The sequence below is a fragment of the Parambassis ranga genome, chromosome 1 (genome assembly GCF_900634625.1).
Source record: "Parambassis ranga chromosome 1, fParRan2.1, whole genome shotgun sequence".
NCBI lineage: Eukaryota > Metazoa > Chordata > Actinopteri > Ambassidae > Parambassis > Parambassis ranga.
Window position 1 is genome coordinate 25,668,446 of NC_041022.1, and position 20,733 is coordinate 25,689,178.

General features: G+C 41.0%; 3 protein-coding genes across 4 annotated transcripts in view; 2 read left to right on the top strand and 1 right to left on the bottom strand.

Moving 5' to 3' along the window:
- tmem176 (transmembrane protein 176) overlaps window positions 1-1,650 on the top strand; it is a 4,167-nt gene extending 2,517 nt beyond the window's left edge. Inside the window, exons 6-7 of the mRNA XM_028406131.1 lie at window positions 88-204; window positions 633-1,650. Coding sequence (XP_028261932.1) covers window positions 88-204; window positions 633-689 — 174 coding nt within the window. The 3' untranslated portion in view covers window positions 690-1,650. The remainder of the gene's footprint in view (window positions 1-87; window positions 205-632) is intronic.
- A 496-nt stretch (window positions 1,651-2,146) lies between these two features.
- tmem109 (transmembrane protein 109) lies at window positions 2,147-6,088 on the top strand. Its single transcript, XM_028406499.1, has 3 exons — window positions 2,147-2,491; window positions 3,697-3,799; window positions 4,882-6,088. The coding sequence occupies exons 1-3, from the start codon at window positions 2,291-2,293 to the stop codon at window positions 5,253-5,255; spliced, it is 678 nt and encodes a 225-aa protein (XP_028262300.1). The 5' UTR covers window positions 2,147-2,290; the 3' UTR covers window positions 5,256-6,088.
- Window positions 6,089-8,829: 2,741 nt separating this feature from the next.
- LOC114442991 (uncharacterized) lies at window positions 8,830-20,497 on the bottom strand. Of its 2 annotated transcripts, XM_028416893.1 has the most exons (15): window positions 20,413-20,474; window positions 17,402-17,475; window positions 17,066-17,111; window positions 15,807-15,954; window positions 15,648-15,705; window positions 15,365-15,446; window positions 14,719-14,834; window positions 14,466-14,634; window positions 12,709-12,839; window positions 12,476-12,556; window positions 12,287-12,316; window positions 12,129-12,179; window positions 11,824-11,961; window positions 11,373-11,504; window positions 8,830-10,316 (listed from the first exon to the last, which is right to left on the bottom strand). In XM_028416893.1, the coding sequence occupies exons 3-15, from the start codon at window positions 17,109-17,111 to the stop codon at window positions 10,206-10,208; spliced, it is 1,293 nt and encodes a 430-aa protein (XP_028272694.1). In that variant the 5' UTR covers window positions 17,402-17,475; window positions 20,413-20,474; the 3' UTR covers window positions 8,830-10,205. The 2 variants fall into 2 exon arrangements, with proteins under 2 accessions (XP_028272694.1, XP_028272687.1); XM_028416886.1 differs by lacking the exon at window positions 17,402-17,475 and having other exon boundaries at window positions 20,413-20,497.
- Between the last annotated feature and the right edge of the window lie 236 nt (window positions 20,498-20,733).

The following is a 20,733-nucleotide window of genomic DNA, read 5'->3' on the forward strand; positions in this document are numbered from 1 at the left end:
GTGCTATAGTGTCGGATCCCTGAACATGCACGTCTGGCGTTTCGAAAGTTGAATACAGTGGTAACTGCCATTTAATTTGTCTTTCAGACGCTGAGCAGGGGATTGAAGTCATCCATTCTCCTCTTCACTCTGGTGCAGACAGCCATCTCTGCCACCCTCTTCTCCCTGCTCTTCAGACAGAGACACAGCTTTGGACAGTACACTGTAAGTATCCAGTTAATGGTCCATCCACTCACGGTACATCCAAATCTAGTCACTGATAGTTTCCACATCCTACTTTAAAGAGCCTCTAACCCACCTGACAAGGTTTCTTCAGCCAGTGCTGACTTTAACACACGGTAACAGTTTGTATTGTAAGGCTTTATTGTTTGACTTGAAACTGCTGAAGCTGTACAATCCATATAGGTGAACTCTCCAGCAGAACTGATGAAGCCACCTGGGGTAGTAGTGAATTATCTTCAGAGGACATTAAAAGTCTCAGATCATTTGTTAGAATAGTTTGTTTACAGGCTGTCATTAGTTCATGTTTGTTGCTGAGTCCCAAAATAACACTGTATAATAGAAAAGGGGCTGTACCTGTGCACTAACTACTTCCCTAGAGAGTTGACTCTTTCTCTTTTTGTCTTCTTCAGTCTCTCACTCAATCTGCCCCACCCACCTCTACTGTTACATCCTCCAACCAGGACTAATCAACCATTGGACCAGACGTAACTGAGCTACAGATCACTTCTAATTCAGATGACTCATCGGCTGTGCCCAGACAATTATACATCTGCTGTACATTTCATTACTCTGTGGAGACCTGAATATGACAATGACAAGAAGTACAGAAATAGAACTAGAAAAAAGGGAGAAGCGTGAACAGCAAAAGCAATATATCTGTTCCTAATGCTCCAAGCATGACACAAATAATGTTAGCATGCTTTGTGGGTGGCTGCAAGAAGAACCTGTCTGTAAAACCACCTAAGACCTTTAAGAGTTGTGTCAGACTAAGCTAACAGATGGTTTCAGGGTTGAAATACCTTGTTTTGAAGGTTCAATATCACAAAAAGTAGCAGCAGAGTTTTTAACAATTTACAGCTGTCAGCAATTTTGCATTCAGAGACGTTTAGAGCTATTGTTTTGTAAGTTTCACACAGACCCACAAACCCATCCACGCTTTACTTCTGGTGATTTAACCTTCAAAAATCATGCAATGATGCTTGTTTGTTATTATTATCTTGCATACATATAGGGAATATAAACACATACTTCCGTTTGCTGCTGAGCGGACATACATATAGGATTATTCTGAGTAATGCACGTCAAATGTTACCACCTGCAATTAAACAGAAGAAGCAGACAAAGAAGGAAAAGAAAGCCATCATGGACTCTTTGCCCAATCGCAGACGGCTTTTCCTTCATTCACACTACATTTTGTAAAACTTTCTTTGGCATCCATCCGTGGATGTTTACCTGTCGCTTTATGTAGTTTTCTTCACTGTATGTTATTAAAGCAGTGGTCATTATTACCTGGCTGCTCGCAGTATGTCTTATTCAAAGACATCTCTGTATCAAGACTTCATGTGTGTTTTTGTGTCAGAGTGTAAAAGAAAATAATTCAATGTTATGAACTAAAATACATGTTTCAATAAATTTGAAAGCATTGAACATGGATCCTGAGTCAGCCTTCATGAACTGAGACAGTAGTGGCTGTATTTTAAAGATAGGTTTGAATTTAGAGGGCCCAAAAAACGATTGGTGGATATACCACAGCATTCTGAGTCAGCCCCAATGAGAAGAGCTGCTGATTACTGGTAGAGACATAGATAGAAGTATTACCAGGAGCTGTATCTGCACTCACAACATGGCACCACCTGGATGTTGAGAGGCAACTCATTGTGAGTTTTATTTCAAAATAAGTAGCCTACTTAAGACTAGAATTGTGGATTTAGCACTTCTACTTTTACTTATGTACCAAGCTTCAGCACTTCCTTTCATGGCAATTCGTCATTTGCAACAGGACTTTATGACCCATAAGCCATCAGTAGGTGGCGGTAATAACGCACGTCAAGTGTTGGTTACCACCCGCGATTTCAACAGAAGAAGAAGCAGATAAGGAAACGAGAGCCCTCATGGACTGTTTGCCCAATAGGTGGCAGACGTCTTTCCCTTCATTCACACTACATGTTCCATATCCTGTTGTACAACTTTGTGTCGTGTCCGTGGGTGTTTACCTGTCGCTTTATGTAGTTTTCCTCACTGTTTGTGTGTTGTATTGAAGCAGTGGTCATTATTACCTGCTCGCAACATGTCTTATTCAAAACAAAGTGTTTTTGTAGCGCTGTATGTGCTGAGCGTCCTGGTATTATCTGCTTCAGGAGAGGAAGTGTTCGAGAGTCGATCCGGGATCATCCAGGAGCTCCGGACAGCCCTGGCAGACCTGGCCGGGGAGGGAAGGACCTACTTTGGCAGTCTTGCAGGGAACCAGACGCTTATGATGGTGCAGAGGGTGAGAGGTGATAGTTTACTTTACTTTCAACTCAGAGGGCGTGGAACGTTTTTATTTTTACGTGTGCCGTATGTGCTAGTTTTAGAACTTGGGCTGTTATTTTTAGTGTGGGACAGTTTATGGTACATGCTGAAATCTGAAGTCTCGTTAACTTTAGAAAGTGAAATCAAACAGCCCAAAACAAAACTGCATCTGCATGCATTTACACCTTATATAGACATAACCAAAACTTCCTGTCGTTTTTAGGTTTTTTACCCAAATGCATGTTCTGTTCTCAGTGAATTCACTGCAGTAAATAGAAATGTGCATTTTTCCCACAGGACAGTAAATCTATACTGCTATAAAAGCTGTGCACTGATCCAAGTTATATTCAGTGTGGTCCCTCGAGAAGATTTAATAAAATGAGGTACTCACTTTTGTGAGATACTGTACATCACATGATGTGGTAACGTTTAAGAGGCTTCATGCACATTGTATAAGATACATGCAAAAACTTAAAGCTGCAGGCAGCATTGTGGGCCCTCGCACACCTTCCGATCCACGGGGCCCTCGCTGTCTTCTCTTCTATGCTCTGCTGTCCTATGCTCTCCTCTCCTCTCATTTCCAGAGACGTACAACAAACACGTTTACAAGAGAAAGTTCCTGTTGCCAGTAGGTGGCGCTATGACCGTATCATCCTATTAGCATATATATCTGTTCAGACTCAGGTCCATAGCAGTACTGTAAGTCCAAGTTTTGTCCACATTGCATTATGTACTGCGGTGGTTTCATTAGGGCTCTCGCACCGTTCGGTGCTAATTAGACTGCCACTTGCAGACTGTGAGTGGCAGTCTAATAGTGAGTATAGTGAGTGAGTATACTAAAAATAAATCATGTGATTTGCTGATCTGATTGATCTTAACTCTGCATCAGTGATAATTTTAATACAGTGGTTGCTGTTGTGCAAGGTGTGTAAAAGACTCAACTCTCCCCCGACTGACATTGTTCTCCTAAAAGCAACTTCACTGCTCAGTTTTGATTACCGGTAGGTTAACTTATCATATTGTACTTTTCTGCTGTGCTTTTAGGGGAATGGTGTGACCAGATTATTAGAAGGAAGATATTTTGATTTGTCAGACTTCTACACAATAGTTGAGAAGCTGGAGATATGTAAACTGTGGTAGGGATGACCATGAAAATAACCCTTAACCCTCTTCTCCCTTCAGGCCTTCTCTAAGGTTCTGAGTGTTGTTGCTGGAGGTTTGGCAGGTGGACTGAGCGTAGTACTGCAGCATCTCTCAGATCTCCTGCAGGCTGCTGGACTCCATGGTAAGGATGAATCTTCCACAGTTTCTTCCTCTTTAATTAAAGAAAATCTGGTGGGATGCCATGGTCTAATGTGCTATAACAAACCAAAAACATTGTTTTACCTATCCTACAAGTTTGCTTTTAAACTAAGAATTTCTCTTAAGAACAGAGAGTTTGCCAACATGCACAAACAAGCTCTTCCATGCCAAGTGCCTGCACACATACGTCAGAAGGGAACCTTATTATCCAAACCAGAATCAGAATTGTGTTTATTGCCATGTAAGTGAAGAGGTTTCACATTACTTGGAATTTGCCTTAGTGATTTAGTGCAGACGTAAAACATACAACAAGTAACAAAAAGAAGCATGCATTGGGGTACAGTAAAATAAATAAGATATAATAATAAAGTTACACCAATGTGATCTAAACTAAATAAGGCTATAAACTGACATATGAGAAGACGGATGAGAGGGACATGAGTAATGGTTATGAGCACAACATAGACCCTGATATGACTCAGTGTAACAGGTACCACATATGGATCTGTGAGGTGGTACAAGTGTGCTAAGTAGTGCAAGTAGTCATCAGGTGGATCATGACTGGAGCACGGTATAGTGATTATACTAAAGTGACAGTGTGAAGTGACAGTGCAGAGCAGTATGATTAATTACAGTCCAACAGCAGAGGGGAAGAAGCTGTTCTTGTACTGTAACCTCCTGCCTGAAGGGAGTGGCTGAAAGAGTCCATGTCCAGGGTGAGAAGGGTCAGCTGTGATGCGAGCTGCATGCCACAGAGTCCTGGAGATGTACAGGTCTTGGAGAGATGGGAGGCTGCAGTGAGATGCTGTACCTAATCAATCGAAATAGGACTACAAACCAACCAATCAGACCATGGCTATGAACCAATTAGTCATACCAGGGCAATAAACCATCCAACTGGACAAGGCCGTCATATATTTCTGCTTCTGCTGACATTGGCAACCTGATAAAGATGCATAAGTTGCATTGCTGTCAGCTTTTTCTGCCACCGTACGTAATGAGTTAAAAATTATATCAAATATTAGATATTGCAATATAATATGTTCTCATTCTTGTTCTTTACAGTCAAACTTCCATTCAACAGAGTAACCCCAGAGGGGCTGGTCTTTGTTGCTCAGTGGGTCCTTGTGGCTGGGGTTTGCTACTGGCTGATCTCTCTTGCCTTCCAGCTGATTGCCTCTACTTTGTGGCAGGCCCTGAGGCTGCTGAAGATAGCTGTGGCTCTGGCTTGTTTTGGACTCATCCTGAGCGACCACAGGGTCGGCACAGAGACAATGGTGTTTCGAGTAGCTGCCCTGGTGTGTGTCTGCATCTTGTTGGGCATCGGTACTTCAAGTGGTTCTAATGCAGGTAATAAAATCACTCACCTGGAGGAGCATGTGAAGATCCTGGAGAGGCGATTGAAAGAGATGGAAAGGTGGACAAGGACAGAAGACTGAAGGGAAGAAGACAGTTCAAATGTCTTTATTATGATGGAGACTTTTGTAACTAGATGGAAGATTAGTTTTAAAATGTTTTCTTTTGTCTTACATAATATTTGAGCCCAGTTAGGAAGGGAGGGACTGATCCGGCAGATGTTTTTGTACCAGGTGAATATTCCCTATATATATCTATTCCAAGCCTCCAGAGGTTGTAGGGGGAACTGCAGTTATTGCCGTCTGTGTGTGGATTTCATTTCTCAGCTGATAATAGGACTGTTTGGACAATGTTATTGTCAGGAGAGCAACCAGTTCTATTATCACTCTGGACCAAGCAAGATGGACAATGTTACAATCACCACCTTTCCCTCAATGCTGTGTCAGACGATTAGGCACTCCTGGTGCAGCACTGTTTTACAGTCGTCTTTTGTGGATGGCACACTTTTCAAAATGATGTCAACGTGTTGAACTTATTAGTGGCTGCTAACAAAATTATCTGGACAGCTCTGAGACTTGCTGGTTTATTGTTCTTTGCATATGCTTTTACACTAGGTTACACATATCCTGTATGTTTTGCTTAAGATTTTACAATGATTAGAATTCTGGGACTTATTTACGTGATCCTCTCCTTGAAAGTTATTCTGTTATTTACAATGCTAGTTGTGCCTTAAATACCAATAATTTGCAGGGCATAGAGATTGATGTATGTATCAGTATGTACACCTTTCAGATAAAAACTAAATAATCTTAGTTAAATGCAGTCACAAAAGCTGGTACTTATGTTTTCTGTTGATTGTGTACTGCTGGAAATGCTGTTTTCATATAATAAAAACTGAATTTTACAGAGTGTTGAAGGCCTGGTCATCTCCTGGTTTATTTGTACTCTACATGAACAACACTTAGGGGTTGGCACACCAAGGCCTTTGCTTTGGACATCACTTTGTTGACATTGTACCAAATTCCCTTCACGGCAGTGCAGGCGCACAGGTCGGTTCTGGCGCGGTCCTGACACTTGCTGGGCCTGGTAAGAAGACCCATGTGCTTATTCAGCTAAGTGATGGCCTTTGAGTTTTGTGGGATGCAAAAGAAGACCTGCTGATAAATTGGAAGCCAACTTTACAGATTTCTGATGAACTCGGTTTCAGATCTGTGTACATGTTCCTAATGTTTCAAGGTTTAAAATTTGTTCTGTATTATTTTGTTTGTCGTATTATTCTCATATCTTCATTTTTTGGCCTGTGGGTGCTGTGGTTGGAAACAATGAATAGAAAAGAGAAACAAACAAATTGAACTCTACTTGGGTGGAACAATGTTGCACTTGGACCATTAATAATGAACTGTGCTTTGAAAATGAACTCTTTATTCATGTAATAGTTGTGTATACACAGAGGTAGATGTGGAAATAAGGACACCAAATTCCTTCAAGGTGAAGCTTTTTATGTGCTACCTCAACTCCATCAACATCCACATCAATCATCTACAACTACGCTAAATATTTTCAGTTACAATACAAGAACTAATAATATAAATTCAACAACTGTAAATTGCTATATGGGAACACCAGCTCACTGATAAAAGGTAAGAAAACCAGACCTTTATGGTTCATGTAAAAAAGGCCTGAACACACAAAGACGCCACAGTCACCTTTACAAAAAGATGAAAAGGCACTCACTGTGATCAGAGTGTAAATGGCTCTGTTAAGGACAACCTGTGAGATGGGTATATTTACAGACAGTGAATATATTCCTGAGAGTGAAACACCCAGTGCACACTGTTATTTCACAACAGAGAAAGTCCTGTTCAAAGCCTTTCAGTGGTTTTAGGGTGAACATTCATCAGTGAGTTTGCAGGAACACTGTACTGCCAGTTCACCGGTTGGTCCAGTAAAATGCATTTTACATGTGTATAGAATTGCACCACTAGATAAGCCACACATTACATTGAAAAATAAGCACTACGGCAGAAGACATCGTAGCTTGATTTTTGTTTGTTACTGTGTATTTTTGCTGTTGTGGTAACCTGTTAGCAGCTCAAGCACCTTCTTTTTAGTAATTATTCCGTTGAAGACTATGGGCTTAACTTAGCTTCATCCAAACAGGCAGACTTAGAGGATGCACTGTAGTACAGTTTTTATAAAATGTCACAGTCTATGGAATCATGTAACATTAGGAAATAAACGGAGTATGCCGTGATGTTGAACAGTTCTACCCTTAATGCAACGCTAGGCTCACCTGTATATTTGAGGATTGTATTTTCAATATAATCCATCTAACATACACTAAGTGAATTATCTAACATTAAGTAAGCCTCAGCTGTGTGCATCGTGTGAACAGTTTTTGGCTAGAGATGGGTAAATTACAGGTACAGTGGGAGGCATGAGCTGCCCTATAAAGTCAGCTGAAGTGTTGATAGCATTTATAGCAGCCAGACTTCCCACCAAACACAGGTCTGTGAAGAGAATCCCTATCAGAGGACTCTTTGAGGTGTTTGTTTTTGAGGTAGCAAAAGTTGAGTGAATGTTTTTTAATGTAAACTGGTGAAGGTAGCGATAAAAGTGACAAGTCTACGCTTTGTAACAGTCTATATGAGGGAGCAGCTGTCAGGCTGGATCGCAGCTCAACTCTGGATCAACAAATTTTTGCACCGAGTATGAACTACTACCTACAGGTAGATGCTACAGAGCTCACAGACGTAAAACCAATTGACTGAAGCTGTCTTTATTCCATTGTCCATCACTCTGCTTAATAGGGAAGCTAACTGAGCTCATTTTGTTTTAGCATTGTTGCACATTTTATTCTGTTTTAGGGTTGTTTCTTTTATGGATTTTATGCAAGATAGAACTGATCTTACATAAAATCAATAAATGAACAAATATCAGTCATGCATTTATTTTAGATTAGGTTTCAGCTGGCTCTGATGCATCCAGGATCATTTTTTTACAGGGCAGGTGTACTAAGCTGTATTTACACTTGAGAATTGTTACAGTACTGTCATTGTATGAATATATGGAAGGTTCATATGAGTCATTATATTTTCTGTCCATCAAGTATGTGTTGTACTGCAGCTGTTCAGCACTGTGCCCAAGATAAACCTCCCTTTGGGAAAAAAGAGTTTGACTTCACTGACTTGCTGTACCGGTGTATGCAAGGTTCATAGGGTTAGCAGGCATAAGGCTTGACATATTATGACTGATATGCCTTTTAATAAATTTCCATGCAGACCATTTGTCATTTTACTTGTGGCTGGAGAACATCTATTTTGAAAGTGATCTATTTCTCATCTACGTGTCAGTTGTGTAGCTAAGACCACATCAAGACCACAATGTCACAGCATGAAAATACATGTTAAGATGTTTGACTGTTCACTGGAAATTCCACAAAGAGCAAATAGAAAGACATGGATGGACAGAGCAGAGGTTGCCTAAGGCCACTTAGACCTGTAAAAAATAAAGCCCCTACAGCTGTTACTGAGGGGTCCTGAGAAGTTTCCATGAAATTTACAGTGTACTATGTTTATATGTACTTGATGCAAGGCAAGAGGTGGCTTCCTCGTCTACGAGATAGATCCACAGACCAACTCTTTTCAGCTACCTGAATCTGCCCAAAACTGCTTTATTTAAGACTGACTGGTACAAGGTGTAGATGAGTCCAACATACCAGCAATACCAGCTGCAGCTTGATCTTCAATTTGAAGCACCTAGTTTCAAACTGAGGTGTTACCATACAAAGATGTTCAGTCTGTTTTGAACTAGTTTGTTTCTCTGTATTGTGGCTTTGATCTTTGAGAGTTAAAAAGTCTTGTTCTTATATCCTGGGTTTATTGTTTTTACAGAACATTAAGGCAGCTCTGACTAAGCCGAAGTAGGAAAAAGACTCAAAGACTAACGTTGGTAAACTAAAGCCTGGCCTGTTTTAACGATTTACTAGGTATTAATGATAAATTCCAGCATGTCTACAACAAACCTCCCTTCTTTGTTTTTTTTATTTTTCTTCTATTCGTTTGCTCATGAGAAATCAACAGTTGATCTTGTTCCTATCTCCACCAGAAAAACGAGGGTCTAAATGATGATATAACCCTGTTTGAAGTGAGCTACTTCCTGAAGCTTCAGGATATTTTGAGACAATCCATCCTCTAAATCAGTGTTTCCCAGCCTTTATTATTTGTCCCATGGCACATCACCCACCACCCTCACAAGTTTGATTTGATTTTAATTAATTTACCCAGATTACAACAAAGGTCATTTCAAGTTTTCTGTCCCATAGAACAGGTCTATACAGAAACATATTTTATTACACTAAATAGCCTTATGTTATTTATCTAATTTACACAATGGCATGTCATTGACAATGCATGCACCGACCCAAAAGTCTCTTCACTTATCTAACTCTAGGGGTATTTAATTGTTATGCTTGTCACTATACCTTGCAGGCCTAGACGATCAAAGATCAATTATTTACAGTAAATTAATAATTAATATTTTCAGACCAATTAAGTGAAAATCAATAATTTCCCACGGCACACCTGAAGATCTCTAACGACACACTGGCTGGGAAACACTGCTTTATACAATTTTCCCCTGGGATTAATAAAGTATTTCTGATATGATATAATTGGGAGAAATGTATTCCTGCAAAGTAATAGTGTTTGTGTTATGCAGTAAAACTGCCATACGTCCTCACAGGGCCTTGCACCATCGTACAGACACAGAGACCTTTAGTCCCTAACAAAGGAACCTCAGGCCATGGGGCTACAACTTCCAACTATTTTACAGTTACAGATACAAATACAGTTTAAATAACTTGCAGGGAAAAAAACGCTGAACCTCTTAGTATGATGAATAATACAGATAAGAACAGAACTCGGTGTTCATTGCTTTCACCTGACCCACTATTGGTCCATGATGTGAATGCGTAGACCGAAAACACAATGGTGAGAGCAACATAATGTAACAAGGAACCTGCAGTCAGCATCCTACAGGAAGTTGGGGGAGGTTATCTCCCTGTTGATCTGGAACGTGCATGCTCCATCAGAGGAGCTCAGGACATTTGTATTGGAGGGAGGCACAGGTTCCACAGATTCACCCTGGGAATGAAATTAAATTAGCTGAGTTTGCAATAACATTCAACAGTGGCTTTCTACCTATAAGCCATTGTTTAGCTATCTACTTGGCCAAAAAACACAAGCTGTAAATGATTATCATTAAGTGAAACTGCTTTTTGTGTGAAAATGATGGCTCATGTTTCCGGAATCACTCTTTGATGACCTGTGGCTGTTGAATCCTAGCCTTTTCCGCTTGCATTATGTCTTGTTTCATTTGAGAAACACATTTTGACCTGACTTGCTGAAGCAACCTTAACACCATCCTTCCAGACTTGTACAGTATGCACTAGGCGCAATAAGAGCATCACTTCATCTGCCTCTTTCCTTATTCTGATGCACTCATCCCTCTGGGGCAGGGGAAATCTGTAATCATCACCAAATGACCTTCTTCCATGCTGCAGTGTCCAATCTTTTTCTTCTTTGAAGCCTTTCTCCTAAATTAGCCTACCTTAAAACTGGTTGTTTGTTATTTTTCGGTTGTTTTGTTTACCACTTTGCTTCCAGATTTTAATAATACAGTCAGCTTTTCATGTGCTTTCACACATGTTTGTTTAAGAAATGTGAAACTACTTACTGCATCAGTCAGGCTGAATAACATGGCACATTGGCATAATTACAGAGTTTTTTTCTTGTATATATTGTATTTATTGTAATATGCTGTAATATGCTGCTACTACAACTTTAAAGTAATTCTTAGTCTTAATCTTTTTTTGTAAAAGCCAAATTACTTTCATCATTCAAACAGGCAGACTGAGAGGATACAGTCTCACAGTCTGGCTTCCTACTTGGTGTGTGCATCTGTAGAATCATATTGCATTAAGAAAATAAACTGAGCATGCTGGGGTGTTTATCGGTTCACTCTCCCACTGTAGCACCTCTATATTTGAGTCTCAGTATTTTCAATATAATCCATCAATTGACTGACAGAATATTTTATAGAACTTGTTCTATGAGAACATCACTACAGCTAATAACATGGTTAAAAATAATGTGCATACTCTTACTTGCTCATCATGTGCATGGTGTGTATGCACGTACCTGTGGTGCAGCAGTCAACAGGGGATCAGCAGGAGAGAAAGCTGTGTTCTCTACCTTAATCCCATCTTTAAAAGAGTCAGTCGCTGCTGCTGGTGGAGGAATGCCATACATCACTGGAGCTGGACCACAGCCCTGCAAACAGACACACACACCTTAAGACAGTATATGTATTAATGACAAATGTGTAACCAGAGCCATGCAATTATCTTCACTGGCAAGTACAAGAATTGCAGATTGAAAGGTGATATTTATGTCTATTGAGTGGCTAGCCTGAATAACTTGTGTGCCAACGCAAGCTGTGAATGAGCTGAATTCACAGCTTGAATGTAGCAAAATCCTGTCTTACTGGAAAATAGAATCTTATTCTTCTTCTGGCATTGATTTGGCCTGTAAATTGTCTGTCTTGTCATTTGTAAATCCTACATTTAAAGGACTAAAGGTTGAAGCATACTGTTGGAGCTATAGGTCCAGGGGGGTACTGGCCCTGTAGTGAGTTATTCCATTGTGGAGGCTGAGCAGGGGGGATAAAAGCTGGACCAGCAGGAGGGTAGGCCGGGTTTTGAAGGGGTGGGTAGGCTGGGATACAACCCTGCAGAAAAGAGAATCATTAGTTAGATCAGTATCTCCTGAGGGAGGGAGGAAGAATTACATCTGATACATTTAATTGAAGCACCAGCAGAAAACAGATCAAATTTGGTTTGGGCTTAATTAATTCAGTCCAAATTTATGAATGCTGGCTTAAGGTGTGATACCTACAGGTGGTCCATTCCACTGTCCTGTTGGAGGGGGAGGGTGGACTGTAGGAGCCTACAAAAGAATACACACATACATACAACAATTACTGCCCCATTAATGACAGTAAGAGTAAATACACTGTGTAGTTGGGTATCTTGGGTATCATGGGTCTTGTGTACCATGTCAGAGTTGGGGCCATGAAAGTACACCTGCAAAAGGAAAACACACTTGGTAATTCAACCAGTAAACAGTAACAGATACACACCAAGCAAACATGTTAAACGTTGTATTACTGATCAGAACAGAACAAGTTTACAAATGACAGAACCATGAGTACAGAACAATGAACAATGTTAATATAAACTCACTGCTGGCTGTCCAGGAGAGCTATAAGGAGGGCACGGTCCTACAGGATTACCAGGAGCTGAATGGTTTGTTACTACAGAGGTCTAGATGCACACACACACAAGAGTAAATCAGCAACTAAATATTTCCCGTTTCTGTCTTTAAAAAATAAATTTTCAATCACGGCAACCTATTTAACACATTAAGCAGAGCACAAATTTGCAGCTTACTCCATAAAACTGAACGGGTTTTTCACCTGTAGTGTTGCAGCAGTGGTGGCTTTCCTGTTAAATATCTTCTTCCGACAGCAACAGAAAATCCCAGTTGGGATGCCCAGCAGTAGGAGCAGAGCCAGCAGAGGGTTTCCTTGGGCATATTCATGGTGGTCTGCAGGGGGAGAAGACATGAATATTACCATGACATATAACTACAATAACTACAAGCAGTTTCACTTAGAATTTGTGGGGCATGCTTTAGATGTCAAGTAAAGGCTGCTGCCTACAGTATTATAAGCAGAATGAAAGCTGCAAGCAGCGTTACAGGGCCCTCGCACAGTGCGGTCCGTAGGGGCCACCGCAGTCCTGAGTCATAGAACAAGAACAAGAAATGTTTCCTGTTGCCAATAGGTGGCGCTTTGACTGTATCTTCATATTAGCATATCAATCTGTTTAGAAGCGAATGCAGAGCAGTATTGTAAGATTTTGTTGATTTTTGGTGGTACTGCAAAAAATACAGTTACTTCCTGTGTAATGGCGAAGGGTCAACTTTGCAGCGGTGCTCCGGCCACACCGTCATACTTTTGAAAGAGTTTGGAATACGCCTATTCCCTATGGTGTCACGAGTGAATTTCAGATCAATTAGATAAAGTATGTGGGCCTTGAAAAGTTCTGTAGGAGGGTCAGATATCACAAAACTGACCACCAAATCAAAATGGTGGACTTTCTGTTGGGAAGCCATGCACCCTTCAAATTGTAATACTTTAGTACAGAATCTTGAACGTGTGTTCCTTATTGTCCCAAGAGTAGACACACTATAATAATAGAGCTTTGCACTGATCCTTGGTGCTCGGGCACCAAAACTAGGACAAATACTTATCAAAAATCCAGTTCACAGTGAACACAGCAGTGCATGAATCCACAGGAGTCACACCCACAGAGCTCAACATCAGCCGTTCTCTAAGAGGTCCCATGGACGTTGAGTTGATCCACATCTGTGTGACCCTGACACCCCTGCCTACCACAAAGCAGACCAACTTGTGGCATTAAGAAAACTAGTGACTAGAAATCTGAATGCTTTATCCAGATTTATAGTCATTAGTTTTGCCACAAGTTGGTCTGGATGGGCAATTTACGGAACATATTTGTGTCTGTTTACCTGCCTCTACTCTTAAGGCCAAGGACTCCTTCACAGCCAAACTTGCACCATAGTGGAAAGGCCAATATGGGCACTGCCAAAGGGCTATGAGAAAAGAGCTCACCAAGGACTGTATCACCTTAAATGTCAAAAATCTCCAAGACTTGACAAGCACATGAATAGTACATTTTCTGTCTATACATGTAGCATTTTAGCCCACTTTTGTTTACCCGTCACTAATTGCACCATTTAGTTCAGTACTTCCATTTCCTGCACCACTGTGGTGGCAGGATATCCATGAAATCAGTCCACTTCCTGCTTTTATCATTACTGCACAGTATTCAGCATTTCCAGTGATTCCAGCTCTTTATAAAGCATCTCAATAAACTCATTTTAGTCACTAGAATATAGAATATTTCAGCAGCTGCAGTGCTGGTGAAATCAAAAAGTGACTGAGTTTGCCTCAAGAGAGAAGAAAAAACTCCTGGCTACTTGCTCACAATTACATCATGGTTTATACACTCTTTATGAAAACATAAAGAAGCTGTAATTCAAGATAAAGGAGGAACAAACACACAATCACACGCACACACAGGTACACACATGGAAATCCCTGTAGTGGAGGACCCACACATAGAAAACAGAAGTCTGGAGACATACCTGTCAAGTCCATCCTGGTTACAGACACTATGCGTTCCCTGCGGTCTCTCAAGGTGTAATGTCCTTCATCGCTGTAGTTCACATGCTTGATCTCAATGCTCATGGAGTGAGTCTGAACCCGATCCCAGTAATCTGGAAGGTCCTGTGATACTAGAGCACCATCTCGCACCTGCAGGAAACAATCTACTGTTAGAGCTTCACCACAGATCAGCACCTGAACCGTCCTGAATCCCTTTATCATATCATATCTTACCAAGGTAACATTTGCAGCCACCCCAGAAAAGGAGAGAACAGCGTCAGAAAGGTCGATGCCCTCAAGGGAGACATAGAGACTCTCTCCTGCTACACACTTCACATAGTTATGTCTGGCTGGAATATAGAGGAGAAAATTCAGAATCTCGGTGATTGGGAAGCAAAGTCTATTGTGTGGAGTTCTATTTATTCTACCTGAGAATGTCACAGATACAAATGATGTTAATGTGTTCCTGCCTCGGATATGTGTTAATAATTCATTTAAAATGGTCAATAAGTGTCTGTGTTCATTGAAAAACAACAAATACAAACCAAAAGGAACATTGGTAAGACACAAAAAAGTTGATATCAACTCTCATACAAATGCACATTTTAGAAGTAGATATAAACAGCAACAACAACAAATGCCTGACTGTCATGAAACCACTGTAAAGGAAAAGAACACACAGGAAACTAGCTTGAAGTTTAAATCATCCCAACAATAATAATTAGACATCATATTTTCAAGAAACTTAGATTTTTGCTCATTGACTCAAATTGACTGACACAAATGTATATGTGTATTCAACATGCAGATAAACCTGCTGTGGTTTCTTTACTGGTGTTGTAAGATCTAAAAATGGCTCTTAGCTGTCAGGGTGACATACGTGTGACGGCCACTTTGACAGTGGAAATCTCTTTATTCCAGAAGTCTCTCTGCACATACGTCCCCTGATCCTCATAGGTCACCTAAAACATACAGCCTTCATCAGTACAATTCATTAAGATTTAAGTGAATTAAGATTTATGTCCAAACTATCACTTTGAGTTTGGTTTTTAACAGCAAATGATAAGGTAACATCACTGATGATGGACTGTGATACTCTTATTTCGTACCAGCAAGTATGGTTATTCCCAGGAAGATTCTAAACATAAAGAATTACTGATTACCTTGTCAATGTACCAACGGCGGTCGCTACCTGTGCCTGACACCCTGCCTTTTGATGTCCTGTAGAGGACCGAGCAGAGACATGGCAATGTATCACCTGCAACATCACTCAAAGCTACAACTATCTGTCAACTATCTCAGATCACAAGAGAGTTCCTCACCTGATTCTGCCCCGCTCCCAGTATGGAAAGGTCTCGCTGGGCTTGTCAGCTGGGATGAACTCCAGTATCTCAGCACTCTTGGGCAGAAAGATCTTCAGCTGTCGACCATGGGCCAAGCGCTCATGGAGGTCATGGATAGCATAGGAGTCTGACACAGAAACAGGAGGCGGAGGAAGAGAATGACACAGACTGCCTGCCACTGACACTCATCGAAAAAAGGACACTTTAACTTTTAGGTCAGATGACCATTTTGTAGTATGCATGTATGTATGTACAGTTGTCTTTCAAGAGTGCACATTGCAACTATGATACGAAATGCAATGAAGACCATCAATCAACCTATCAATCGAACAATCAATGAATTTGTTCTCACTTGTTATCATCTGAGATTAAAATGTAATTCTTAATATCTTAATTGTTCAATATACCTTATTAACATTTCAATATTTCACCCTATCAAAGAGAATTTGGCCGACTGACTATATAGTATTTAACCATCTCATGTATTCATATTTAAATCATGCTGGTGGTAAAGATGACAGGGGAGCAAATGTTTAGCAGGTGGCAGCGATTGACTGGACAAGCTGATAAAGATGGCCTCAGTGGTGAATTACTAAGCTATCAAACATTCTGAACAGTGTTTTACGTGGACAACTAGGGCACAGCTGCAAGAAACAAAGGTTATTTTGTCCTGACATCAGCTCTAATTGGACTACCTGGATCTTCATGAAGAATCTCAGAAAATTCATGTGCATAATTGTGCTAATTCACCAGGCTATCCAGGTAACTACAGTTGTCATTGGTTGAAGGATATAACCTTAAACCCCTTAACTCAGTCACATTATTGATATTCTTAGAAGGTGGGTACAGCACTCTGGCATCCTGTTTAGTATTGTCACACCAAAGCAAGATCCTGGTGTAAAACCTGGGAGTCTGCTATGAGTTAAGTTGAACCTTAACTTTACGCTTAAGATCAAGATACACTTACTTTATTAACCCCTTTGGGGAAATTAGAAAGAGTTTACCTTGATCACCTTAAACAGGTCAGGGTTTGTGGTGGGAGGACTCAATTGCAGGACAAAAGGCAGAAGTCAGGCAAATTAAAGTCTCTTTTTATTCAGCCTAAGGTCAAACAAAGGTGGCAGCAGTGGTGAAGCCGATGGGTTCTACCTTGCAGGTGGATTGGAAAGTTTTCTTTTGTTCAACCTGTGTAACAGAAACTGACATCGGTCATGTTGGAGGAATGCAATCATACTTACTCACACAGAGGGCAGCAGCCAACAGGATTACAATGCTCCACATCATCTGCAGATAAATCAAAAAGGTTTGATTAGGCTGGACCACCTATCTGTCTGACTCAAAAATGTGTCAGGCCATTGCCAGGACATCTGCAGGTATATTTATTAGCATGAGTGGAAATTTAAAACTAGATTACAAACAAAGCTGACAGTTATTATCAGCTTATAAACTAATATGTCTACTGTATAACAGTAGTTCACACAGCAGCACTACATGGCACAAAAACACATCTAAAAAGGGCAAGAGCAGTTGTGCGATTGACTGTACAAACAGATTCAACAAGAGATCCGACATACAGTCTCACTTTACACTCTTGGACATGACCTGGAGGAATGTGAGCATCCACAGGCATTTTACAGACTGCTGAAGTCTAAAGAGAGAAAAGGCAAATAGATCCAAATCAGCCCAGCACACCTGACATGACTTTGGCTAAGTGTCTGGTGAAGTGCTGTAATAATGACTTGTCTGCAGTTATTTGAAAACAGTTTGTGTTTTTTAAACTATGCATTTCCTTATTTACTTTGGATCCTCCTTTGCATGGATGACACAGTGTAAGACATTTCTACAAGGACGTTCTTTTACAATATTTTTGACAGCAGCTATGTTAATGGGAAACATGCCAGGTAACACAGGTGCATTGGTAACAGTTCTAACTTCAGCTGTCACCATGCAACAAGTAGAGGACCTCAGTCCAGTCAGTCTAGATAGGACTCATTCTGCACCTGTCACTGTTTCAACTCTTGTGCCTGTAGCTGCTCTATTCTGAGAGTGCTGGATCCATATTTAGCACAGTGGCACCAAACATATGTTGTTAACTCTTCATGTGATGTAGCTTGTTGTGACATAGAATAGACTGGACCAGGGACTACTGTGATTGATCCATCTGTGATTGACCCTAACTCTAACCCTCAAAAACTAAAATATAATTCAATTTGATTATATATATATATATATATATATATATATATATATATATATATATATATATATAGCACCTTTTACAATCAACATTGTGTCTAAGTGCTTTACAGGAACACAGAACCTGAACCCAAGCAGACAGTGGCAAGAAAACCTCCATGTGATGGAGAACCTTTCTGCTGATAGCTGGCTGGGTTCAGGGAGAGAAGAAGAAGTAGACAGGACAGAGAGGATGAAAGACATGACAGGCTGTTATAATAGAAATGCTGAGAAATGATGTATTGTATTTATATGTATTTTAGCTGATATGTTATTTAACTTATGTTCGATTCTGACTGGGGCTTTTCTGTGTGGAGTTTGCACGTTCTCCCGGCTTCCTCGCACATTCTAAAGATGTGCTAGGATAATTGGTCGCTCTAAACTGCCTGTAGGTGTGAGTGTGAGTGTAAATGGTTGTTTGTCTGTCCTTGTAATGGACTGGTGACCTGTCCAGGGTGACCCCGCCTCTCACCCTTCCCCTAGTCTAGTCTAGAAGTAACAAAGCATGGACGAGTTTTTCAGCATCACTTTGAGAGAGGATGCTCCTGATCTTAGCAATGTTACGGAGGTGAAAGAAGGCGGTCTTAGAGTCCTGTTTAATATGAGGGATTACTAACTCTAACCCTCAAAAACTAAAAAATCATGTTTAGGCAGCCATATCACCAAGATGCTGCAATGGCTTTATTAAAAGCAAAGTTCAATATTTCTAACTCTAAATTTCATTCTCAATATAACTTCTTGCAGACATACAGTTCGACCTTTGGATGGAATCTGAGTCACATATCAAAGACACAACAATTCAAACTCATAATATAGCGAATCCTTTTTAAATTAGCATTTCTGCTGGGGTTTCTAGAAAAAGCACATAAACGTATTGAAAGGAAAGTGTAGTTTTACCGAGTCATTTGTCTTTCCATATAATAATATATGTTATAAGAAATAATCTCCTAGTTACAGTATCCTGTTGTAATTACAAGAAATCTAATAAATACAAGCTCAAATAGAACAGAACCATGGACTGGAAATGGATTTGTCAGTTTGGGTTACCTAATGCTGTTACTGGATGTAATTAAGAGTGTTTAATTTGGTCTTTTTTATGTTGTTTCCAAACGTGCTGGCTCTACAGTATATTCCAGCCATATTCAGACAAGAGGCGGAAACAAAACACAGACACACAGCCAGCAGCACTGAAATCAAAATACGTCAAACCCAAATGTAGTTTCAAACTAGCTGGTTGCACTGCTGCTGCTGCACTACTGGAGTTTTCGGCAGGACTTGAAAGCATCAGGGGCCTGCACCAGGAATACCACTCCACCCAGACGGGGCGGTGGTCTGATAATCATCAGGACAACAACATGCGGAGGCGATCGGCTGCATTCTTTGCGTTATTTCAACCTAAATGTAGCTACTTTAAATTACATTATCTGCAAAACAGGACACTGCGTAGTGAGAAGCTGAGTGCACGTAAAATAGGCCATCACAAAAAACGTGTCCCCACCGAGCGCGCGCCTCACGGCCAGATAAACGAGCTCAAATGTGCGATCTGATGACGTGAGCTCCTCCTCTGGAGCAGTGTAGTGGAGCAGCTCTGGGTGGCTGTGCGCTGCATTCTCCCCGAGAAGAGAGCCGCATCTGGCTCGCAGCGCTCCGGCACTGTCTGCTTGGAGGTCTGGCGGCTTGTTCTCCACACATTGAGCAGAAATTTGAGATTTGTTTTCTTGGCTGTGTCCTAGAACTATTGTGATTGGTACTACCTCACACATTGATACTATCTCACATTCCAAACAACACAGTCTGTCAGACCTACAGTTCAATCTGGTGTTATGCTGTGAGCACGTACGCGCCCAGCTCTCTGAACATGATCAGGCTCGTATCATCCCTCAGTGAACCCGTGAAACATCTTCCTCCTCCTCCGCTTCAAACATGTAAACTGCTGTTTCTGACTTTGTTCAACAGCGAAACGTCTTTGAAACCTGTGTGTTTGTGTGTGTGTGTGTGTTTGTTTGTGTGTGTGTGCTGCAGTGGGAGGCCCTATGTGCAGCTGTGCACACGTTGAATGTGGAGTAAGAAAAGTCTCGGACAAAACCAACTTTGTTTTTCTTCCACAAGAAGAACAACAAATGTATCTGTTCTCGTGGAGTATGTAACAAGCGTAGTCTCATCCCTCTGGGCTGAACAGACTTATTCCGGTCTGTGTGTGTGTGTGTGTGTGTGTGTGTGTGCGTTGCCATAGGAATGCCTCATATAACGATTGTTTTAGAAAGCAAGATGTGACCTACAGACGCTCACACTGTTGGAAGCGAGGCCATCTTCACCGCATCGTGCAGCCTGGTGTGTAGGGTCTACTCACCTCCTGGTGTAGAAAGTGTTCTGTGCCCAGTCAGTCTCCACAGTCGGTGTTTGCTACCAGCCAAACGTCAGACTGGAGCGGGGATGGGCGGAAAGCCGTCACAAATGCTGCCTTCAGGACACGGTGGGAAATTTATTTTTGACAAGAACACTTAATAAGCTGCGAGCGTAACGCACAGGCACCCATCACCGTCTATTAGCAAATAAAACAAATAGGAACCCGGGGGGAAAGGGTTATACAGGTAAAACACACGATGCAATCTGCCTGTCGGCCAGCTGCCCAAGGACTGCAGCAATGGAAGGAAAGAAGGAGAGAGGCCAT